Source organism: Myotis nattereri (assembly GCF_964212035.1).
Source record: "Myotis nattereri genome assembly, chromosome: 19".
Lineage (NCBI taxonomy): Eukaryota > Metazoa > Chordata > Mammalia > Chiroptera > Vespertilionidae > Myotis > Myotis nattereri.
The window spans coordinates 14,377,207-14,401,027 of record NC_138095.1 but is presented as its reverse complement, the minus strand read 5'-3'; the positions used below and the strand labels follow the sequence as shown (position 1 = coordinate 14,401,027).

General features: G+C 44.8%; 1 protein-coding gene across 1 annotated transcript in view; it reads left to right on the top strand.

The window, feature by feature from the left end:
• SIAE (sialic acid acetylesterase) overlaps positions 1-23,821 on the top strand; it is a 40,554-nt gene that overhangs the window by 977 nt on the left and 15,756 nt on the right. Inside the window, 3 exon segments of the mRNA XM_081113608.1 lie at positions 3,553-3,714; positions 10,948-11,123; positions 21,660-21,798. Coding sequence (XP_080969734.1) covers positions 3,553-3,714; positions 10,948-11,123; positions 21,660-21,798 — 477 coding nt within the window.

Genomic DNA, 23,821 nt, shown 5'->3' with positions numbered 1-23,821 from the left:
CAATAAAAAAAATATATATATATATAAAAAGAAATGAAAGTTGAGGTGGGAGAATGGTTGGAGTGCAGAAAAGTGACAGCTGCTCTCCTGCAGAGCCCAATAAGTACCCTGTTCAGACAAGCTGCAGCCCACAGGTGCTTTTTCCTGGGGTTTAACCGGCGTGTAAACTAACCTTTATCTCTCTCAGCCTCCCACAGTGACCTCTGAATCTAGCATATGATGTGGAAGGAAGGTGAAGAGGAGAGTAGGGCCATTATTCTATTCGCTTTCTCGGTTAAAGGCTGTTAGCTTGGATATCTGTATTTTATCTTTGCCTTTAGGTCATATCCTTACATCACCTTCATTGCCACTGGCTCTTTTTTGTTGATGGATACTCTGAATTTTCCTTCTTCATTTGGTTGCACATCCTGAACTCTTTCCTTATATCATTTCCCTGTGTTCATATTTACCATGTAATATTTGAGATGTACAAAAATATATGTAACTGTGAAACAATATGAGCTAGGATGCTGCCAGTTTTATTGAGATTCCCTGGGTGTTCCTCATCAGAGGTAACCACTGTCCTAATTTCTTCAGTCTACGTACTATTTTTTTACAATCCTCACCCGAGGATATTTTTTCCATTGATTTTCAGACAGAGTGGAAGGGAGGGAGGAGGAGTGGAGAGAGAGAGAGAGAAAAAAATCTATGTGAGAGAGACAAATGGATTGGCTCTGGGAATCGAACCCGAGACCCTTTAATATGTGGGCCGATGCTCTAATTACTAAGGAAAACTGGCCAGGACTCAGTCTGCTTTTAATGCTGGTCTCTCCCCCAGAATACTAATTCCTGTTTTGTTTTCATTGATTTCAGCGAGGAAGGGAGAGGGAGAGAGAGATAGAAACATCAATGATGAGAGAGAATCATTGATTGGCTGCCTCCTGTACACCCCTCACTGGGGATGGAGCCTGCAACCCAGGCATGTGCCTTTGTCCGGAATCGAACCTGAGACCCTTTAGTCTGCAGGCCAAGGCTTTCTCCACTGAGCCAAACCAGCTAGGGCATAATTCCTGTTTGTTTTTTAATCTAATATCCAAATGAAGGAAAAATTGAAAACCTAAAAAAAAAAAAAAAAAATTGAAAACCTTAAGCCTAAGTTTCTTGTTTGACAAAAACTTCCCAGTCCTGCCTCCTTTCGTGGCCTGCTGTTTTGCTCCTTGCTCCATCCCTTTGAAGTGTTCCACTGGCCACTCAGTTTGGAATGTAAGCTTTATAAGGACAGCGAACATGACCTTTGATTTACCGCCAGTTTCGAACTGTGTCTGAGTGGAAGTTGCAGTAACATTGGAATCAAGTGGCTTGGTTTCTAGTCCTGTCATAAACCACCTATGTGATTCGGGGCCAAAGAAACTTAATGTTTGCAGTGTGTTTAGCACAGTGCCTGCCACAAGTAAGCGAATTCATAGAATGTAAGCTCCCTGCTGGCAAGGATTTTGTGTCTCCCCCCGCCCCCCGTTATATTCTCCATGCTTAAATGGTGCCTAGCACATAGTAGGCATCAATAAATATTTGTTGAGTTAATTAATATGCAAGCTATGTTTTTAAATTACCTAATCTACTTGGGTCTCAGCCTGTTGGTCAGTAAATACCATGATTATAAACTCTGGGTGTGAACGATCTTTCTACCTTGAAAATTCTTTTTATTTTTATTGATTTCAGAGAGGAAGGGAGAGGGAGAGAGAGAGAGAAACATCAATAATGAGAAAGAATCATCGATCGGCTGTCATCTGCACGCCCCCCGACTGGGGATGGAAATCAATCGCTATCCGGGCATGTGCCCTGGCTGGGAATCGAACTGTGACCTCTTGGTTCATAGGTCGTTGCTCAACCACTGAGCCACGCCAGCTGGGCTACCTCTAACGTTCTTTAACTCAGAATAGAGCCCTGCACAAAGAGGCTCCTTACGTGTGTGTTGGAGAAGACGGACTGATTTGGAAAGGTGTTTCCTTCAGCCTCAGATAGAGGCTGCACACGTCTGGGGCCCTCCATGTGCACCGCCTCCTCTGCCAGTGGCAGCCAGATTTCTTCACTCCATCCCTTCACCTCCACCCTCGCTCGGCTTAGCTTTGAGACCTTCAGCTTTGTTTCATAAGAGGCACCTACCCAAGACAAGGCCCTCCCACAGACGTGCTGCTCCCCTTCCCTCCCGCAGGCTGCCAGCACTGTGCTTATGCAACTCCCCTCGGCGCAGTAGTCTCTTCGAGCACTTTCTCCAGGCAGCCACGCATCTCCAGCCCAGTGGGCCTTCTGCATGAACTTTGATGGTCATGTCGGTCTCATGATGGAACTAACTCAGAAGAGAGAGCTGAGGGTGTTGAGGGACGGGTTCTTATTCGAAGTGCAGGACAAATAGGCCACCGAGCCTGTGTAGGAGGCCCCATTAGCTGTGCTGCTCCTTAGCGTATCGCCTAAGGGGCCATCATCACAGGGAGCTTCTAGGGAGGGAAATGTCAACCTTGTTAGGTCTGATTCTCTTTCCTGCCTATCATTTTTGTTGAAAATCTTAAAAAAAAAATTTTTAATAGTGTTAATTATTTTCTTCTAGGGGGATTTTTGTTTTTGTTTTATTGAGACAAAGCTGTAACTTATGTTTTTTTTCCCCCCTTTTAAGTGTTGATGAGGAGCTCGCTGAGATCATTTGGGTAGATGCTTGTTACTAATGAAATACTTCTATATAGGCTGGATGTTAAAAATAGGAATGATCTTGTTAAAGTGAGTTCTTGTTCAGCCTTGTTAGTGACTGTAGAATAAAATCCACAGTTTCGAGTGCTCTTTCTCTTGTTCCTTGTGCATAATTTAGCTTGTGAAATGGGTAAAGTGGTGACAGAAGACCTTTGTAAGGACACTGCGACCTTCTAACTCTCACTGACTTTATTTTTTGCACCTTCGTTTACCTGAATTTACCTTCGAAGGAAGCGCATTTGTCGCAGATATTCATAAATGCTTATTTAGCATTTTCAGTGGGTTGTTAAAAAGCCATAATAAGGGGAATTATTCGAGGGACATTCACCCTGGTAGGGTGGAAAGGGGCGGGGGGAGATTAGAGAGGGCTGTTGGAGAGAGGCAAGCTTCTTAATTCCCTGCTACTCGGGAGTAGGAGTGGGAATGGAAAGTAGAGGAAGGAAGAGGTTTCTTTTTCTCATAAACACCATCTGTAGGGTGCCTAAAAGGAGCATCTTAATGCTTTGGGAGGAGAGAGTCCAGCAGGAGGGCCGGGCCTGAGAGCAAAGGCAGGTCAGCAGCTCTGAAGGGGACGATGTGTGTAGGACATGGGTTGCCCTGGGCTCTTGGAGTTTTCCTTATTGGTCTTGTACTGTGATGTGTCTTGTTGGAAACTGTTCTTGTTATGTTGCTTACCTCATTGGGAGGAATAAGATCTGGTTTTGGAAGATTAAAAGTACCGGGTATATTCAAATGCTCTTGTATAAAGACCGTATGTTCCTTGCTCTTTAACCAGATTCGAGCACTGACGAGTCTTCCCAGTGATGCTCTTCTGTTTGCTGAATTCTCTAGGTGCCGGTTTTCGGTTTGCGTCCTACATCGGTGATTACATGGTGCTACAGAAGGAGCCTGCCGGGGCAGTGATTTGGGGCTATGGCATACCTGAAGCCACAGTGACAGTGACTCTGTGGCGAGAGCAGGAAACCGTCATGAAGAAAGTGACTCATGTGGAAGGTACGGCAGCCCCCATTCTCTGTGGAGCTTTTATCTTCTTCTGCCACCTGCTGGATTATCTGAGAATGCAAGCTTGCTCTCTATATCCCGTTACTCATCCATCCATCCATCTATCCATTCATCCATCCATCCATCCATCCATCATAGCTATTTGATAGCTATTTGCGTATTTACCGTGTGCGAGGCACTGAGGATATAAATTAAGACTAAGTCAAAGTGCCTGTCCTCAAGGAGCTCATGGAATAACGGGAACAGACACTGAGTTACATAGTGCAGTGTGATGACTGCTGCGATGAAGTTGTATATGGGGTGTCATGGGATACAGAAGAGAAGCATCTACCTCAGATTGGATGGTAAGGGAAGGTTTACATAGAAGGTGGCATTTGAACTGAATCACATATAAAGGAGAGGCAGTGTGGAGGAGTGGTTAGAACCCAGGCTCTGAAAATCACTCTCTAGATTCAGGTCCTGGCTCTATCTCTTCATGGCTATATAACCTTGGACATGTCATTTAATATCTCTGTGTCACAATTTATATGTGAAGTGAGATAATAGTATTTGAGACCATGTGGGTTTTGAATGAATTAGCACATATAAAATACTTAGAACAGTGCCTGGCACACAGTAAATACTGAAAAAAATGTGAGCCGTGGTTATAGTTATTACTGTTATTTTAGTCAATCACTCAAATATTTACTGAGTGACTACTATGTGGCAGATACTGTGTTAGGTACTGGTGATATAGTGATGAGTGAAACATATGTGGTCTCTCCCCTAATGAAGCTAATAGGTTAGGCAAAGAGACAGAAAAATAATAGCAATTACTGTGAAGTGTGTAAGTGCCACAATGGAGTGCTGGGGAGTGCTTAGTAGGGATAATTAACTTAGTCTAAGCAGCGGTTCTCAACCTTCCGAATGCCGTGACCCTTTAATACAGTTCCTCATGTGGTGACCCCCAACCATAAAATTATTTTCGTTGCTACTTCACAACGTAAATTTTGCTACTGTTATGAATCGTAATGTAAATATCTGATATGCAGGATGTATTTTCAGGGATCGCGACCCACAGGTTGAGAACCGCTGGGAGGCTAAGGTTTATCTTGAAAGATGAGTGGGGTAAACCAGGCAGAGGGACTCGCCTGGCAAAGGCACAGAGGCACTAGTGAGCTTGGGCCATTGGAGAAATGGCTCATGGGTAGGTTTGTCTGGAACACTGGAGCACGTGACTGGCGTTGGTTGACAGGAGACAAGTTTGGATACATAAGGAAGCTTGTTATTGTTAAGGAGTATTGGATGGATGGATTTTAAGCACAAAATAACACAATCAGCTTTGTATATTAGAAAGAGGACTCTGGCAGCGCTGTGGAAGACTGATTGGAGATCGAGCAGAACAGAAGTGGTGGGACCTGTTAGCCGGCTATTATGATGTTCAGGGAATAGACAGGGAAGCCTTGACCCAAGGCAGTTGCTGTGAGGATGGTCAAGAAGTTGAGAATTAGCAGCCTTACAGAGGAGCCTCTGTCTAGAAGAGAGAAAGATGGTGGTGGTGGGCGTAGATCTGTTTGTTAGGCTTTCCACATCTGCTTGGTAGAGAGCGAGGGTGTTTTAGTTTGTGTAGAGCCACAAGCCTATTTCAGCAGCATCTTGCTCTGTCCTGCCCATGAGGTAAAATGAGTAAAATGTTATTTGGAATAAAGAAGGTAGCTATGTAGGAAATTCTACAGGATTTATTGAAGGGCTGACGTCTATTTAAATATCAATGAGGACTCTGGGGTTTTTCAGCCAGACTACCTCAGTTTGCCACTGTCTATCTCTGTTAATATATAACGTATTACCTGTATTCCCTAGGCACCCACAGCAAAATGGAATTTAATAACATAAAGGTTTTTGTCTGGCAGACCGGCACTACAGCATTGGGAAAATTAAAACCTGATGGATGGCTGGGAATATAGTCAGGTACGGGGCCTATTCAGATTGTCAAATGATGCTTGGTAATTCAGACACAGGAATAAAATTAGGGATATTAGCATATATCCTCTCACTCTTGCACACATGGGAATGCATATGTGGATGATAAAATGAGGGTGTGTCTCCAAACAGATATGTTGTCTCTAACTTAGGAAAGAAAAAGTTCCTGGTTGCAGTGTTAGCATGCATACTGGTTTTCTATGCTACATAATAAATTATCACAAACCTAGATGCTTAAAACAACATACCTTTGCTAGCTCACACTTTCTGTAGCTCTGAAGCCTGGCTGTTATTGAGCTGGGCGCTCTTCTCAGGGTCTCACAAGCGGAAATCCAGGCATCAGAGGGCTGTGTTCTCATCCAGAGGCTCGACTGGGGAATGACCCACTTCCAAGCTCCCCAGGCTGCTGGCAGATTCATTTCCTTGTGCCTGTAGGATTCATGGCTGCATCTTGGTTCCTTTCACCTCTGACCTCCAGATACTCGTTTTTTGTGTTTTTTTTTAATCCTCACCCAAGGATGATTTTCCCATTGACTTTTTTTTTTCTTTAGAGAGAGTGGAAAGGAGGGAGGGAGGAAGAGAGAGAGAGAAACATTGATGTGAAAGAGACACATTAATTGGTTGCCTCCTGCTGGGCCCCAATGAGGGCCAGGGCTTGAACCTGCAACCCAGGTACATGCCCTTGACTGGGACTTAACCCTGTGACCCTTTGGCTCATGGGCCAATGCTCTAATCACTGAACAACACTACCCAGGTCTCTAGATACTCTTAAAGGGCTCACCTTATTAGGTCAGGTCCACCCAGGATAATCACCCTTTTTATTAAAGTCAACTGGTTGAGGACCTTAATCACATCTATAAAAACCCTTTATGTTTCCCATGTAATGTAACCTAATCATGAGAATGACATCTCATCCCCTTTGCCATTTTCTGTTGGTTGGAAGCAAATCACACATTCTGCCTGCACTTAGGGGGAGAAGGTTATACAAGGGTGTGCCTTATTGGGGGTCATCTCAGGGCGTGTCTGTCATAGCATGCTACGGTTTAAGTAACTTGAATAAACAGTTTTATTGATAAACAAGTACTTAAGTATTTTTTGTTTTTTTAAAAACATTTATATTTGGTGGTGGTGGAGGACTTTATACAGAATAAATGCAGGTAGGAAAGGGGCCTGTAAAGCTTCCTTTACCTCCAAGTCACTCCCACAAATCGTGAAAGTGATTTGCAGCTGGAGAAGTGCCAGGATTCTGTGTGGGACATGAGAGGGTGGTTTCTTCCAGCTCTAGGTGTTTCCTTGTGGGAAGGGAAAGGTTGTGGATAATTTTCCTTTTTCTGTTCTTGGCTTCTGAGATTTGGCACAACAACCTGAAAAGTAATTAACATCTGATGTGAATAGCAAGAGGAAGAAAAAGAAAGCACTTCATGACTAATCATGTCTCTAGACAAACTGTTTTCGTTTTTTTCCCCTTTGATTGTTTATTCTTCCCATTTTTAGACGGGGGCTGGTCAGGGAGGTGTAGAGGAAATGGAGGTAGAGTGTTCTTTACCTGTGTCTTGTGCTGGAATGTGGAGAGAAAATAGAACAGTAAATAGGCCACCAGATATGCTGTCAGACATGAAAACACAAAGCCCCAGTCAGTTTGCAAGGCTTTCTTGTGGTGTCACGGGAGGGCGGGGTGGGGGAGTGGGAGGGGGCGGGGGGAGGTTGTCATTTACAGGATGGAGTGCCTGGCACACTCTAAGTAACTGTGTTATGAAGGAAGGAGATGAAACCTCCTAGATGGGAGAAGAAAGATCTGAGGAAGCAGAGGTTCGGATGTGACGAAAATCTACAGAAACCGGCATCTGGATTGGGAAAAGAGGTGGCAGGATAGCAAGTGATTAGGGCCCAGAAGAAGGAGCCAGAGCAACTGTTGCTCAGCAAGCCCCCCAGGATTAGTAGGAAGCCAGCTGGACAGTGAACTTTAACTCTTTGTGGTGGTGACTCAGTTTTATTATTTGGACTCAACCTATTGGACCTGGTGGATGCACACAGATTCTAAAAACTACAGCCGGACTTCATCATCCTGTGATGAGCTCCACTTGAACTAGCCCTCGCCTCGCAGGCCAAGGATAATCACTTCACCTGTGAAACAAGGTGGCTTCTGCCTTTATAAGCCCACCCTTGCCTTTGATCTAAGAAACAGTGTACACTAGTGGTTCTCAACCTTCTGGCCCTTTAAATACAGTTCCTCATGTTGTGACCCAACCATATAAAATTATTTTCGTTGCTACTTCATAACTGTCATGTTGCTACTGTTATGAATCGCAATGTAAATATCTGATATGCAGGATGGTCTTAGGCAACCCCTGTAAAAGGGTCATTCGACCGCCAAAGGGGTCGCGACCCACAGGTTGAGAACCGCTGGTCGACACAGTGACTGCTCTCCTGTGTATATACTTACATGGGAGGAAATCCTCATTGTTTTATTTATTTTTTAAATACACTTTTATTTATTTCAGAGAGGAAGGGAGGGGGGAGAGAGCTAGAAACATCAATGATGAAAGTATCATTGATCGGCTGCCTCCTGCACACCCCCCACTAGGGATGGAGCCCGCAGCCCGAGCAGGTGCCCTGACCGAGAATTGAACCGTGACCTCCTGGTTCATAGGTCACTGCTCAACCACTGAGCCAGCTGGGCAGTCCTCGTTGTTTTAAATGGATGGTTTCTGAGTTACTTCGACCATTAGTAACCTCCCTGTAGTAGATCCGATTTCCCCTGCCGTGCCTGGCAGTTAACTTCCTTAACACTCGTTACTGTATCAGAGTTTATTTTTCTGTAGAGGGGAGCGGGTAAAAGCTAGAAACTAAAAGAACTTGAGGACTAGAACAGAGGAAGTTCTCCGAGGTCTCCTCAGACCAGGGCTTAGGAATAAGGCTCGGGCCTTAGTTGTAGTTCTCTTCCCTCCTGCAGGGGGAGCTCTTCCCCCCTCTGCAGTGGAATGGTACTGGCATGATGTTTTGCCCAAATGTCCCCCCTTCCCTTATTCATCTTATTGCTGGGCAGCAAAACTTGCAGAAACTCTGGTGACGGCTGTCCTCCTCACCAGCCATACTGCCTGAATGGAGGTGGGGTGAATATCAAGTTAACAGCAGTGACGAGGAATGGATTGTGTAGTCGTAAAAAGCTAAAAGATAGCTGTCCTCGGTTTCCTGGGGGTTGACGTTATCATTCTAAATGAGCAAAGCTGGTGGCAGCAGGACAGAGCTCCAGTGAGAGATGTCAGTGCAGGGAGCCTGGAAAGACCTTGGCAAGACTGCAGTTGGGACAGATTGGCATGTCTGCCTGCTCGGAAGTGCGAGCCATACGGAGCGCAGGCACCTGTGTGACACAGTCTGTACCCGCTGCCCACTGCCTCCAGAGCAGTGCTTTTCCTGCTTTTGGTGAGTTATACGTATAGCAGGATGATGTCTGGCTCTCAGAGGTATAAAAACAGTAGCAGGCATTTGGTCCTGGGCTTAACTGACTTCTCAGGGCTGGGCGGGGCAAATGAGTCAGTTATGCTGACCGGAGGAGCAATCATGCACCCTGTCTCTGATGCCTTGGGGGTCTTGGACATCCCCCCAGTAATGAGCGGTCCTTTATGGTTTGAGCTTTTACTGATCTCCTGGCCTGCATCTGGACTGCTGCTTCTGCTTAGCTCTTGCTGATTAGAAAGAACTCAGCACCCTGTCTGGCTCCTAGTAGTCACTTGGGTAGTATTTTTATAATTATTGTTTTTTACAGGCTGGTACAGTAACTTCGGGATGCTTCATTTCCAGTTCTTACCATTCTCTTCCTTTGAAATTACATTAAATTATAAGTCAGTTCCTATTCTTCTGCATTATGCCAAGAAGATTTATTTTTAAAAGGTTACTTCTCTATTTTCTCACTCTCATTTTTTCAACTTTGTTCATGTTGCTTGGTTCTCCTAGGCATAATTTTGCCACTTGGAAGATATTTTTCTTAAGTTTCTGAGTATGATGTTTGCAGAGGTGGTGGCGTGAGTGGGTGAGAGGTAGGAAGGTGGTAGGGAGGTGGTTCCTAAGGAATATGCTAGGAATCTCTGAAATAGGGTCTTGGGTAACTTTTCATCGCTTTAATTGAGCCTGAAAACCTTAAGTCTGGGAAATAATTCTGAAAATAATTAATTGGGCAAGTCTAAATGTCTTCTTCACAGAGAGACTAATTTTTAAAAAATATATGTTTTTATTGAATTTAGAGAGAGGGGAAGGGAGAGGGAGAGGGAGATAGAAGCATTGATGAGAGAGAAACATGGATCGGCTGACTCCTGCACGACCCCCACTGGGGATCGAGCTCACAACCCGGGCATGTGCTGTGACCAGGAATCAAACCAGTGACCTCTTGGTTCATGAGTTGATGCTCAACCATTGAGCCACCCTGGCTGGGCCAGAGAGACTGATGTATATATGCCTTTCAGTACTTCTTTATGTGACACCTTCTCCACTCACCTGTTTAAATGTTGACAGGAGAACCCAGAACTGCTGCTAGTATTAATCCCTGGTAGCAATGTGGGGAGGAGGTGGGGGTATTGAGGACAAAGATGATACCACCAGGCAAGGGGAACTTTCAGGTTACAAATGATTTTCTCTAATTGGGGCACTGTGCAAATGCGTTAGATTATGATTATGTTAATATTGACAGCTGGATAGTCCAGTAAGAATTTCTATGTTGTTTTTATGAAACTCCCTTGAATTTTAATTTCTTTTGTATTTTTACTTGTCCTCATTTAGGATTACAACTGGCTAATTTATTTCCCTTGTAAATGCTTCAGTTAAAAGTAAGAAGGGGCCCTAACTAGTTTGGCTCAGTGGGTACAGCGTCGGCCTGCGGATTCAAGGATCCCGGGTTCGATTCCTGTCAAGGGCATGTACCTGGGTTGTGGGCACATACCCAGTAGGGAGTGTGCAGGAGGCAGCTGATCGATGTTTCTCTCTCATCGATGTTTTTGGCTCTCTACCCCTCTCCCTTCCTCTCTGTAAAAAATCAATAAAATATATTAAAAAAAAAAAAGTAAGAAGGGATTGGCACAGATTAAGGATAGACATGCTGCTGCTGTTATTTCTATTTGCTTGTCTGAAATGTGGCCAATTTTCATAGCTTCGAATTCAGTTGATCACTGAAGCTGGGAATGGCCACAAATGAGTATGCTGCGTGACAGGAGTGGGCTTTAATTTTCATTAATTGATTGATTAATTCCTCGGAGCCTTTTGTTATTATTTCAGCACACTCTAATAAATGGATGGTGGTACTGGACCCTATGAAGCCCGGTGGACCTTATGAAGTGACGGCACAGCAGACTTTTGAAAAAATGAACTTAACTGTGGGAGTTCATGATGTCTTATTCGGAGATGTCTGGCTTTGCAGTGGGCAAAGCAACATGCAGATGACGGTTTCACAGGTAACTTGCAGAGTCTCAGTGATAATAAATAATGTTGATGTTGTGGGAAAAGGAAAAGAAAGAGGAGGAAAAAGCAAGGAGGAAAAAGAGATAGAAACCTTTTTACCAGGTGCCAAGATCTGTTCTAAGTGCTTTGCCTGTTTGAGTTGACAACTTTATGAGGTAAGTACTTTATTCATATCTCACAGGCTAGGAAACTGGATCACTGAGATTAAATTACCCGCCTAAGGTCGCAGTTAATAGGGGAGCCAGGATAGGAACTGGTGATGCAGCCCCAAAGCTGCTTTCTCAGTCACGGTGAGTGTACGGTCAGTGCACCAGGCATTCTGGCCTCACCTTCCTGAGCTAAAGGCAGAAGCTAGAGTGTATCTGATGGTATCAGAAGTTTCATAACAAATTGAAGACAAAGGAGATTACTCTTCTTTTTGATTGATCTTAGCAGATGAGCTTCTGGGGAGAGCCTAGGGAACCAAAACAATTAGATGTTGTTTTAATGCTGAGCAACTAATGCACTACTTGTCTTCTGTTGTCATGGAGATTGAAAACATAAGATTGAATGTTGGCTTAGCCTTTTACTAGGGTATGGCTTAGAGCAAATCACTTGGTATTTTTTCTCTCTTCTTGTTTTTTGTTGTTGTTAGTTTGGTTGGTTGTTTGCTTATTTATTTACTTGGTTGGTTAGGTTTTGAACCATGTAAGTGTATTATATTCTAACTAAAAATGTCTGTAGCTGCTGTGAGGAGGCATGTTAGATGCTGGGGGAAAGGGGGAGTTGGAAAAAACAAAAGAAAGGAAAAAGGAGAAATGGAAGTTCTTCCTTAAGCTGAGCAAAAAACCTGCTTTCCTCAAGTTCTTTTTTTTCTTTTTCCTTTTTTGTCAGGATTGGTTCTTTGAGTAGCTACGAGGTCCTGCTAAATGGGAAAAGGCATTCTTGGTTCTCTCTGCTGATCCTTAGGTGTCCTGGGTTTCTGTATCCTTCACCATGCCAGCCAGTCTTCCTCAAATACAACCCAGGCTACCCTGTCCTCCCCGGGGTGAGGCCCCAAACAGAGCTCGGGTCTCCGCCACTGGTCTGGCCAATACGATGGTCACCTCCCTTGTTTTGAGGACTGTATTTCTACTAATGCAGCCCAGGTTCACGCTTGCTCTTTTGGAATCCTCATTTTCCATGGCTATTAACTGAAACATCCAACCTTCATCCCCAGGTGCTTCTGCCTACTCAGCTCTTCCCCATCCCCCGCTGGTGCAGCTGTGTTCTCACTTGGCATTTTTGAGACTTTGTTTTTAAAGTATACTTTATAAAAATGTGCTTAAATTTAAATAAATATACTTGTCCTTGTAACCATTAAATATACAGAGTGGGGCAAACGTAGGTTTATAGTTGTTCATATGGAAAATAATACAATCAATAAATAATAATACAAGAAAAATAAAATATTGTGTTTTACATACTCAAACTGTAAACCTACTTTTGCCCCACCTTTTATTCACCATCCTGTGTGTACCCATACCTTATCTCTACTAAAACTATGTCTTCATCCTCAGCATAAACTCTGTACCTGCTAAGCAATAATTCTCCTTTTCTTCTTCCTCCAGCCCCTAGTAGCCTCTAGTCTGCTTTCCTTCTATGAATTTGCCTATTCTAGTTACCTCATATAAGTGGAATCATATTTGACTTTGTGTCCGGATTATCAGGCATAACGTTTTCAAGGTCCATCGTGTTGTAACATATGTCAAAATTTTATCCCTTTTTATGGCTGAATTGTATTCTATTTTATATGCCCCATTTTGTTGATCCAATTACCTGTTGATGGACACCGAGGCTGCTTCCCCCTCTTGGCTATTGTGAATAATGCTGCTATGAGCATTGGTGTGCAGATATCTGGTCCAGTCCCTGCTTTCCATTCTTTTAGAAAAATACCTGTGAATGGAATTGCTGGGTCACCTGTTAGTTCTGTGTCTAACTTTTGAGAAACCACCAAACCATTTTCCACACTGGCTGTACCATCTTACATTCCTATCAGCAGTATGCAAATGTTCCAGTTTCTGTATGTCCTCAGTAACATGTGCTACTTTCCTTTTTTTTTTTTTTTTTTATTATAGCCATGTTAATAGGTGTGAAGAGGTATCTCATTGTGGTTTTGATTTGCATTTCCCTAATGACTACTGATATTGAGTACCGTTTGTAAGACTTCTTTGGATAGATGTCTATTCGAGTCCTTTGCCCATTTTTGAACTGGGTTATTTGTTGTTGCATTGTAGGAATTCTTTAAATATTCTAGATAATAATCACTTGTCAGGTATATGATTTGAAAATGTTTTATGTCATTCTTTAGATTGTTATTTCATTTTCCTGAGGGTGTTCTCTGATACACAAAAGTTTTTTCTTTTGATAAAGTTCAGTTTATATTTTTATTTCTTTTGTTGTCTATCCTTTTGGTGTCATATTCATGAAATGTTGCCAAATCCAATGTCATGGACATTTTCCCCAATGTTGTCTTCTAAGAGTTTTATAGTTTTAGCTCTTAAGTTTAGGTCTTCGATTCTTTATGAGTCAATTTTGGTATATGGTGTAAGACGAGGGTCTAACTTCATTCTTTTGAAGTTGGATAGCCAGTTCTCCCACTGCCATTTGTTGAAAAGACTGTCCTTTCCCCCACTGAGTCATCTTGGTACTCTTGTCAATAATTAACTATATATATAAAGGTTTATTTCTTGGCTATCTATTCCATTGATCTACAGGTCTCTCCTTATACCAGGACCACACTGTTTTAATTACGGTAGCTTTGTAGTAAGTTTCAAAGTTGAGAAGTGTGATTCCTCCAACTGTGTCCTTCTTTTTCAAAATTATTCTGGTTAGTCAGGGTTCTTGCAATTCCATATGAATATGAGAATATGCTTTTCCATTTCTGGGGGGAAAAAAGGCTACTGGGATTTTTGATAGGTATTGTGTTTGAATCTGTAGATTTCTTTGGGTAGCATTGGCATTTTAACTTCTATTGTGAACATGGGATGTCTTTCCATTAATGTCTTTACTTTTTCCAGCAATGTTTTATAGTTTTTGGTATCTTCTACCTTCTTGACTAGATTTATTATTACTAATTAGCTAATTACAATGGTATCACTATAATAGATTAAGAATTTGGAAAGATTATTATTTTCCTTAGTTCTTTCTCTAAAACTCAGTTTCTTCTCAAGTTTACTTTTATTTTCCTACCTTTCTTTTGTTATCTATTTCTCTTTCTTTGAGAATATTTAATTTGAGATTTTATTTTTTATTTTTATTTATTTATTTATTTTTTTAAATATATTTTATTGAGTTTTTACAGAGAGGAAAGGAGAGAGATAGAGAGTTAGAAACATCGATGAGAGAGAAACATCGACCAGCTGCCTCCTGCACACTCCCCACTGGGGATGTGCCCGCAACCAAGGTACATGCCCTTGACCGGAATCGAACCTGGGACCCCTCAGTCCGCAGGCCGACACTCTATCCACTGAGCCAAACCGGTTTCGGCTAATTTGAGATTTTAAAATCTACACCTAGACCATAATCTCAATGAATTTCTTTTTTTATTATAAAATTAAATCCCTTAACATACTTTAGGATTTCTTATTTTGCTTCTATCACTTATAGTTTCTTTTTTTTAACTAATTACTAAATAATGCTAGTAAAAAGATTCTACTCTGGGCCTATATACTTCATTTCATTATTAGTTTTCTAATTCAAAATCTAAATTCTTGCATTTATGTCTTCCTAACCAATATTTTATTTGCTCTTGCTTCCTGCCCTACTTAAATATATGGGAACCTATTGAATGTAAATGTTTATTAAAATGAATTTTAGCCCTAGCTGGTTTGCCTCAGTGGATAGAGCGTCGGCCTGCGGACTGAAGGTCCCAGGTTCGATTTCCAATCAGGGCACATGCCTGGGTTCTGGGCTCGATCCCCCAGTGGGGGCGTCCACGGGGTAGCCTATCAATGATTCTCTCTCGTCATTGATGCTTCTCTCTCTCCCTCTCCCTTCCTCTCTGAAATCAATAAAAATATATTTAAAATGAACTTTAACTGGATTTTTTTTTAACTTAAGTGAATGGCAGCAAAAGTGAAATTTTAGCTCTTGATAGAAAGCATGGTTTTGGATAGAAGTAGAGTTGCTGTGAACGCGTTAAGGAAAACAGTGCTTTCCTAATGCTTTAATTGCAGTTCTCTGTTTGCAAAGAAAGGCACGGGCCAGATCTATTTTTATTTGTACAGTCAGGTTCTCAGTAGCACTCGATGCCAGGGGATCTCATCTCACTTTTTGTTGAGCTAAATCAGGTCGTTGCCGGTGGAAATCGGGTTCTTCCACGGGATCGTGAGGAAAGCATTACAGGGACCCATGCACGGGAGACTGTGGTGTGGCAAAATTTCTTCCAGAAAGCTGCCCCTGGGTTCCCAGCGCCCCATCGCCCTCCATCCGCCATGGGAAAGTCCAAAACCAAGGCCAGTGTCGACACTTTCTGTTTCATAGGAAAGCTTAGTCCTTCGGAGCCCACACAGTCTGCCATGGCCTGGCTGTTAGACCTGCGTGGTCATGTTTGTCTGTGGGTGCCGGGGGGGGGGGGGCGGGGGAGAGAGAGAGAGAGAGAGAGAGAGAGAGAGAGAGAGAGAATGCAAACGAATGGAGCTAGCATAGGTCACCAAGCAAGAGAGCTCCTTTTTGTTCCCTGGACTTATTATGATCAGGAGCTTTTTCAAAATAACCAATCAACTTACCAAGCTTTCTGGGCTTCTGATGGGTCCACCCCCTGACCAGTGATGCCTCTCACAGGTCCAGCCATGGGCAAACTACGGCCCGCGGGCCGGATTCGGCCCTTTTGAAATGAATAAAACTAAAAAAAAAAAAAGACCGTACCCTTTTCTGTAATGATGTTTACTTTGAATTTATATTAGTTCACACAAACACTCCATCCATGCTTTTGTTCCGGCCCTCCGGTCCAGTTTAAGAACCCATTGTGGCCCTCGAGTCAAAAAGTTTGCCCACCCCTGGGTTAGACTGACAGGCCTCTATGGTCAAGCATATACCCCTGCACCGTTTTGACTTCTTTTGCTCATGTGTTTACTGCCCCCGCCTCCCCCCCCCCAACCCCCCTATCTGGTACCAGAGGGGAAAGGGAGGGATGTTACCTTGGCAGAGCAATGCTGAGATCCCCTGGGTGGTGGGGGGTGTGATGCTGTACCTTTCTGGTGAAGCAAATAGGCTCATGCCCCATTCCCTTTGCTTCCTTCCTTAATATCTAGTTGCCTATGGTAACAAGATTTTTAAAAAATTTATCTTGCCCAGTCGGTGTTGCTCAGTGATTGTTAACCCATGAATCAGGAGGTCACGGTTCGATTCCCGGTTAGGGCGCATGCCTGAGTTGTGGGCTCGATCCCCAGTATGGGCTGGTGCAGGAGGCAGCCGATCAATGATTCTCTCTCATCATTGATGTTTCCATCTCTCTCTCCCTCTCCCTCTCCTTTCCTCTCTGAAATCAATAAAAATATGTTTTACAAATTTTATCTTTATTGTTGAGAACAGTGCAGATGTCCCCCCTATCTTTCCCCATTGCCCTCCTCCACCCGGTTCCCAGCCCACCCTGGTAACAAGATTTTGATAAGAGTGAACACATTCTTTCTGCCTAGCATTTACTCTTTTTCATCTTCTGTATTAAAGGAAGGCTACAGCTCTGAGATATAGGGGAGGGAGGGTGGGGGGTACAAAGAGTCCACCTGACACAGCCAAGTGTTAATTCTTTATTTTTTTGGTTTTAAATCATGCACTTAGTTTGCATGACAGCATTTTAGGTGCTGACAGTACCAAAAGCCAGGGTTTCTAGCCTCTTAACATTCTGTAGAACTTACTTTTTTTTATCAAAAGGATACCGTATGTGACTCCTCCATATTCCTTTTGCTCCTTTTCTCCCAAAGACTCCCCCCGCCCCCCCCCGCCCTCCCCCCCCCTCCCCCCCTTGGCACTGCAACACAGGGGGTGTCTGTCTCTTTTTTTCCCCTTTTCTCCCTCCATGTGACTCTTCTGAGGAGGTAAAGTTCCCACTATAACATACCACTCTTCACATTCAAATGAAGGACATGGCAGATTGCATGCCTATCTTGTTGTTAGGGTGAAATGGAATTTTTAAATCGCGTGTTATTTATAACACCGAGTGAGATGTTTATAAATGGAGAAAAGTCTAAATGTTCATCTGTCGCCTCCTAAGACAGGGTAGGTCTTAAGACTTGGGTATTTCTAGGCAGGCTCCGAAGAAGATGGCCAATGTTAGACAGGAAACCCGTTTTCCATACCTTGGCAATCCCCATATTCCTACTCTCCAAGTAGAGAAATTACAATCCAGAAGAGAAGGGTTATTAGCACATTACAATGAAAGATCCACAGAAGTAATGATGGATGGCTTATTTATAGTCATTTCCTCAACTTTAAAACTGCCGTATGATACTGTAGTAGTGATACCATTGCCGTTAATTAGTTATTAATAATAGGACAGGAGCAAAGGGAAGGCCAAATATTATAGGCATGTCATTTGGGCAACTTCACCAGGAAGCAAACGCTTTACACACACCCCAGGGAGGAGGCTAGATGCACGTCCAGTAACGTTGGGGTGACGTCTGTAAGGTACTGGTCTGTCAGTCACACTTGGGAACAGGTCATTGACCAGAATGGGCATGGCCACTGCAAGGATGAGAAACGTGGGATATTTAATCCCTAAACAAAGAAATTCCCTCTCTTGGCTCCTCTTGGCACACTTGGCTCATGGCTCAGGCTTGGCTCTCCTGTGTTCAGCCACATGGCCCACAGCCATGGGGACGCCAGCACCGTGGACTAATGGACTGCTGCTCGCCTGATGCTGAACTGGAGCTGGTTCCAACATGGAAAAAACACACACAAAACTGGACACTGGCTTTGCTTCCAGCTTTACTGAAACCCCAGCTGCTACTTCCATGACCGGAATGGGACTTTGGAAAACCAGGGATATAACTCCACACAAATGAAAACCACATCCTCCCGTGTGAGTCTCAGAAAATTCTTTTTCTGGAGATAATGTAAGGACCCCACCCCCTCCACCCAGTGGGCAAGAGGAGACCCCAGTTTCCCCAATAACTATAGAAGGTGCAATATAGAACGCACACGCGTTCTCTCTCTCTCTCTTTCTCTCTCTCTCTCGCTCTCTCTCTCTCTCTCTCTCTCTCTCTCTCTCTCTCACACACACACACCACAGGCCTTGCTCCTCGTGCGGACCCCATGCCAAGAATCTCCGAGGAAATAGAGTCTTGACGCTTCTTCATTAATTCAAGACTGTGGTGTAAAGGTTACAAATGGAACACTGGTGAGCAGCTGCTTTGATGCTGGACTGCGGGTCCCTGGAGAGGCCGCGTCCCTGGAGAGGCCGCGTTGCTCCCTCTCAGCCCAGCAGCCCTAATGACTTCAAATACCTTGGTATTCATTTCCATCCTCATTTAAATACTTGGTGGAAAAATAATTACACTGAGGTGTTTGATGAGATGAAATTTGATCTCAGCAGATGGAGTAAGGCTTCCCCTTTCATCAGCAGGGAAGCCAAGTGTCATTTAAATGAAAATCTTCCTGAAATCTCTTTATTCCTAAGTTTGTTGCCAATATCCCTGAGGAGATGCAGCCATCAAAAAGGCTTGCTGATACAGGGGGAGGATGCCAGGTTCAGAAGGAATTGTCATCGGGTGCAGCAAGAATTTCCTCCCCTCTCCCCCCACCCCCTCTTTTTTTTTTTTTTTTGCTAATCCTCACCTGAGGATATTTTTCCATTGATTTTTACAGAGACAGAGAGAAATATCGATGTGAGAGACACACATCGATTGGTTGCCTCCTGCACCACACCCTCACCAGGGCCAGGGATGGAGCCTGCCACTCAGGTGCGTGCCCTTGACCTTGACCAGAATCGAACCTGAGACCCTTCGGTCTGCAGGCCAGTGCTGTACCCACCAAGCCAATCCGGCTAGGGTCCCCACCCCCATTTTTGTTACCACTTCCTGTTGGCTTTCAAGTTTTGACTTGAAACAATACACAAATGTGAGTTTGAAAATAGAAGTTTTCCAGCCAGTGTTTTAGATCCAGTTCTGTGTGCCGGTAGCAATATAGGAGAACGCCAGCCACCCCGACTTCGTTGGCCTTGCAGTATCTCAAGTGTTAGCGGCGGGTGTAAAAGACAAGTAGCATGTTCACCACGCTGCCTCCCGGGCTGGTGGCTCAGGCGATGAGGCACTTGAGTTGCCCGTGGCTGCGGAAGCTGGTGTGGGTGGAGAGAATGGAAGCAGCTCCATCCACGGTTTCCATGGAAGCAACAGACGAGCCTTCGCACTTAGCGAGGAACTGAATTTCAAGGGAGATGATTCTTTACAGGTACTGGCTGCTGAGAAATAATTTCCCTGCCAGAATACACTGTGAGTGCATTGGCCTGTCCTCACGCCTTGATGTTTATTTTACGTTCAGCTTGCCAGGCAGGGTCCTGAACACAGGTGTCTGGGTTTCCTGTGGAATTTTCCCGAGACTGTATGTACCGTGTGTCCCGGCTGTGGGAAGACCCGTAACCCTGACAGGCGAGAGCTGCGGCTCCCAGGGAGCAATTCTGGCTGTGGCTTCCATCGTGACCGAAAGAGCCATTTGTGTCTGGCCATCTCAGTGGCTGCAGCAGGCTCAGCGGCAAGTCCAGAGGCGATGCGGGGGTGGGGGCCGGGGGGCAGCGTATTTCAGTGAAATGCTCTGTGGGGCAATCTGGCAGCTCCATCATTTATCTTACAATGTGGGCTGGAGGGCCAGCTGTATTCTCGGTGGTGGGCGGGAGGGAAGGCGAGCCAGCTGCGCTCCTGCGGCGAGCGGCCAATGGAAGGCATCCAGCCTCCTGTGCCTCTCGCTGGGCAGGCCTGCCTCAGCTGGAGCGCGCGTTGCCCGAGGCCAGTGATGACTGGGCTTCCTGACGCTCCGTTAGCCCTTTGTTTGGGAAAACCAGACCAGTCCAGGGGGATGGAGAGAAGACAAGAAAGAACAAAGCAAAAGCTAAAGCAAAATAATGTCCTTACAATATCTTCTTTTAAAAAATCATATTAAAGGAAATAGCCCTTATGCATGAGCTCCTAGAGGAATGATGCCCAGAAGGACCACACACGTTCTTGTCCGGAAAAACTCCACGTCCTTCCTGTGATACTCTCAGCAGGGGGTTCACAGAGCGATTTGGGATGGACACTTTTCTTTGTCTCGTTTCTGGGGACTGTTCTCAGCAGGCGCCCTGGACTCTACTCTTCAAATTGCTATTTTCTCCCAATTTTTTCTTTGGTGATTTGCTGAGACCCAGATGAGAACATAAGCACGTTGAGACTGATTTCAGTATGTTTCAGCAGTTCAACAATCGTTTCTCAGGCGCGTATGTGTGTGTGTGTGTGTGTTTAATATGCTTCTCTTATGTGGTATGGATGACACCAATCTGCCTCCCCCAGGCCTTTTGGGCTCCATTTTTAAAAGAATTTTATGCTCTCAGATACTTTTTCTGAATAGAAGTATTTTCATTTCAAGATATCACAGTGGTCCAATGGTCAGTTGCTCTTCTTTAGCATAAATGACGCCATTGTTCCTCCCATCCAACACCGACTTGCTCCCTGCGATCGCAGGTGTTAATTGCATTCCAACCTTCTCTGGGGACATGATTCTTCATGATCTCTTTTGGACAAGGTAGATCAAGGTGACTCACACAACCCCTTCATCGGTTTCAATTATTCGTTTCATATTGGTGTATTGAAGGCTCAGAAGGAGCTCAGACATAAGAAATATCCAAACCGGTAGAGAATTCTTATGGGTTTATTTGAGCCAAACTCGCAACAATTGTCAGGAAGCAAAATCTCAATGGATTGAGAAAATGCTCCAGAGAATGGCAAAGGAGGGGATGCAAGGAGGGTTATATGAAATCCATTGGTGGTCAATGAAGGGTGCGGGAGAAAGCAACGCGAGGAAATACCTGGAATCAGATCAAAAGTAAAATGAACAGACACACACTTCTTTTACATGGGTGGGTGCAGGATAGTTAACTAACGTGTACATAGAGGTGGCATGCGGAGAACAAGATGACAGTGAGGGGTCCGTGGTGTCCTGTCTGGTGCGGTAGGTGTGCCGTAAGAGGTCTGGACAAGGAGATTACGCTGACATTTCAAAGGTCTGTTATCTTAGATGCAAAAAGACAATGGACAGGCTCACTTCAGGTAAAGACTGACCTTTGTCCAGGGAGCTACAAGCCTGGGACTGGACTACCTGCCGTGACTCGCTTTTACTTAGGAAGTTTTATGTTCAGACCATCTGTGTGGTTACTTGCAGTTCTGAGTTTTAGGGTCCACCAGGCTGGCCTCCCCTGAGCTTGTCAGGTTTAGGATGGGCCCCTTTTTTTGGTCCACAGTTCGTGGTGTTTAAGAGGCAGTTGGATAGTTGACCACCCACCAAATAGGTTGGTGTAAGAAATGACATGCCTGTTTCTTTTCTAGATATTTAATGCTGTAAGCGAGCTGGCCAACACCACGGCCTACACGTCTGTCCGCATCCTCTCCGTGTCTCTCAATCAGGCAGAGCAGGAGCTTGAGGATCTCGCTGAGGTTGACTTGGAGTGGTCTAAGCCCACCGCAGGTGAGCGATTGCCGGAGCAGGTGCCATCTCTACACGGAGTGTCAGCGCCCCGGGTGGGCTCTGAGACCCTGAAAAATGGTTCTTTATTTATTAGGTTGCAACCATCCTTTTTTCATTTTTTTTTAAAAAAATATGTTTTTATTGATTTCGGAGAGGAAGGGAGAGAGAGAGGGAGAGAGAGGAACATCACTGATGAGAAAGAATCATTGATTGGTCGCCTCTTGCATGGCCCCCTACTGGGGATGGAGCCCACAACCCAGGCATGTGCCCTGACCAGGAATTGAACCGCGACCTCCTGGTTCATGGGCCGACACTCAACCACTGAGCCGCTCCAGCCAGGCCTTTTTTCATTCCTTATCGGCTCTTCACCCTCTTCCTGATGGTAGCCATTCCATACGTTTATTCCCAAGACTCCACTGCCGAGTCGTCTTCCTTGCTGTGAGCAGTGCCTCCACCTTCAGCCTCACTGAGCACCCCAAGGCCGCTCAGCGTGACCCCTCGAGCACCCCTCCTCCGTGCCTCAATGCTCTGTCCTCCTCTTTCTTCCTGTGTTTCCGTGTCAGAACACAGCTGACTGGGGTCCTCTCATGGCTGCCCCTGAAGCGGGCTCTCACTTCCTCTGGGGCCTTCTCCCGCCCATCCGGCTCTGGTTTGTGCATCCAGCAGGAAATCTTCATTCCCTGCCCACTCCCAGTGGCTCTCTGTGCAGCCCCAAGGGAAGAGCAGTGAACAAGGCAGACGCAGTCCCTACTCTCAGAGGTTAGCTTTCCTTTATAACGAAACAGGAAAACGGAACATAACAGACACCCTTCACACAGTGTCTCCGCTCTCCCCCTCTGCTTTGTTAAAACTTTCTAGAACATCTTCTTTTTCTCATTCTTCTCACTGCCTTTCCTTTAGCCCTTTATTGTCTGTCTTCTGCTTCCATCTCAGCAACTTATTCACCTCAAGTGACTCCTGTCCTTCTCATGATACCTTCTGGATACCTCTAAGCCTTCGACCCTGCCGACCGCCCCCTTTGGGAGCCGCACATTCCCGTTAGCTGGCGTCGTACATCCTTTCCCTCGTCTTCCCGCCCGAGGTCTCTGCTTTCTCCAGTTGCTTCCTCCAGTGTGGCCCCTGGTGATCTCTCTAGTCCCTGTTCTGTTTTGTCTGTCCATGCTTTACCTCGGTAACCTCGATGGCTCCTACATCTTCAAGTATTAATTAACTCACCAACTATTTGAGTGCCCACTATGTGCTAGGCGCTGGCCTCGGTGCTGGGGGTATAGCAGTGAATAAAACAGGCAAAAACAGCTGGTCTCATGGAGCTTGTATTCTAGAGCAGGGGGATGTAGAAAATGAATAATAAAATCGGTAAACTTTCTAGGAAAGTTATTCCGTATCACACTATCTGAGCTCTCCCTGTAAGAACTTAGGAACTAAATTGATTTTGGTCAGTTTGGGAGGAATGTTTTGGTCTGTGAACTCTCACCACATGTTATCCAAAACTCAGGAATCGCTTAGATTTGGATAAGGGGTGCATACCTTGCTATCACCCCCCTTTCACTCTCTGAACTCAGACACCAGATAAATTTGGGATATCGAGGGAAAGGTTAGACCAGTGGTCGGCAAACTCACTAGTCAACAGAGCCAAATATCAACAGTACTTCTTCAAAATAGACTCGCCCAGGCCGAAAACCGACTTCTGCGCATGGGCCACGAAGTTTCAATCTCACTGTACATGCGCCCGCACATGGTATTTTGTGGAAGAGCCACACTCAAGGGGCCAAAGAGCCGCATGTGGCTCGCGAGCCGCAGTTTGCCGACCACGGGGTTAGACTCTAACCGTTAGAGGGTGATGCGTGCTAATGACACTAAATAAATACATCAGGGAAGGCAGTCAGTACAGACTCTTGGGGTCTGTGATAGGTAGCGGTTTCCAGTTTAGAGCAGCCGTGGAATTCCTAGGGAGAAAAGCAGCATTTCAGTGATACCCTGAAGGAGGTGAGGCAGTGAGATATCTGGGGAGGAGCACAGTAGG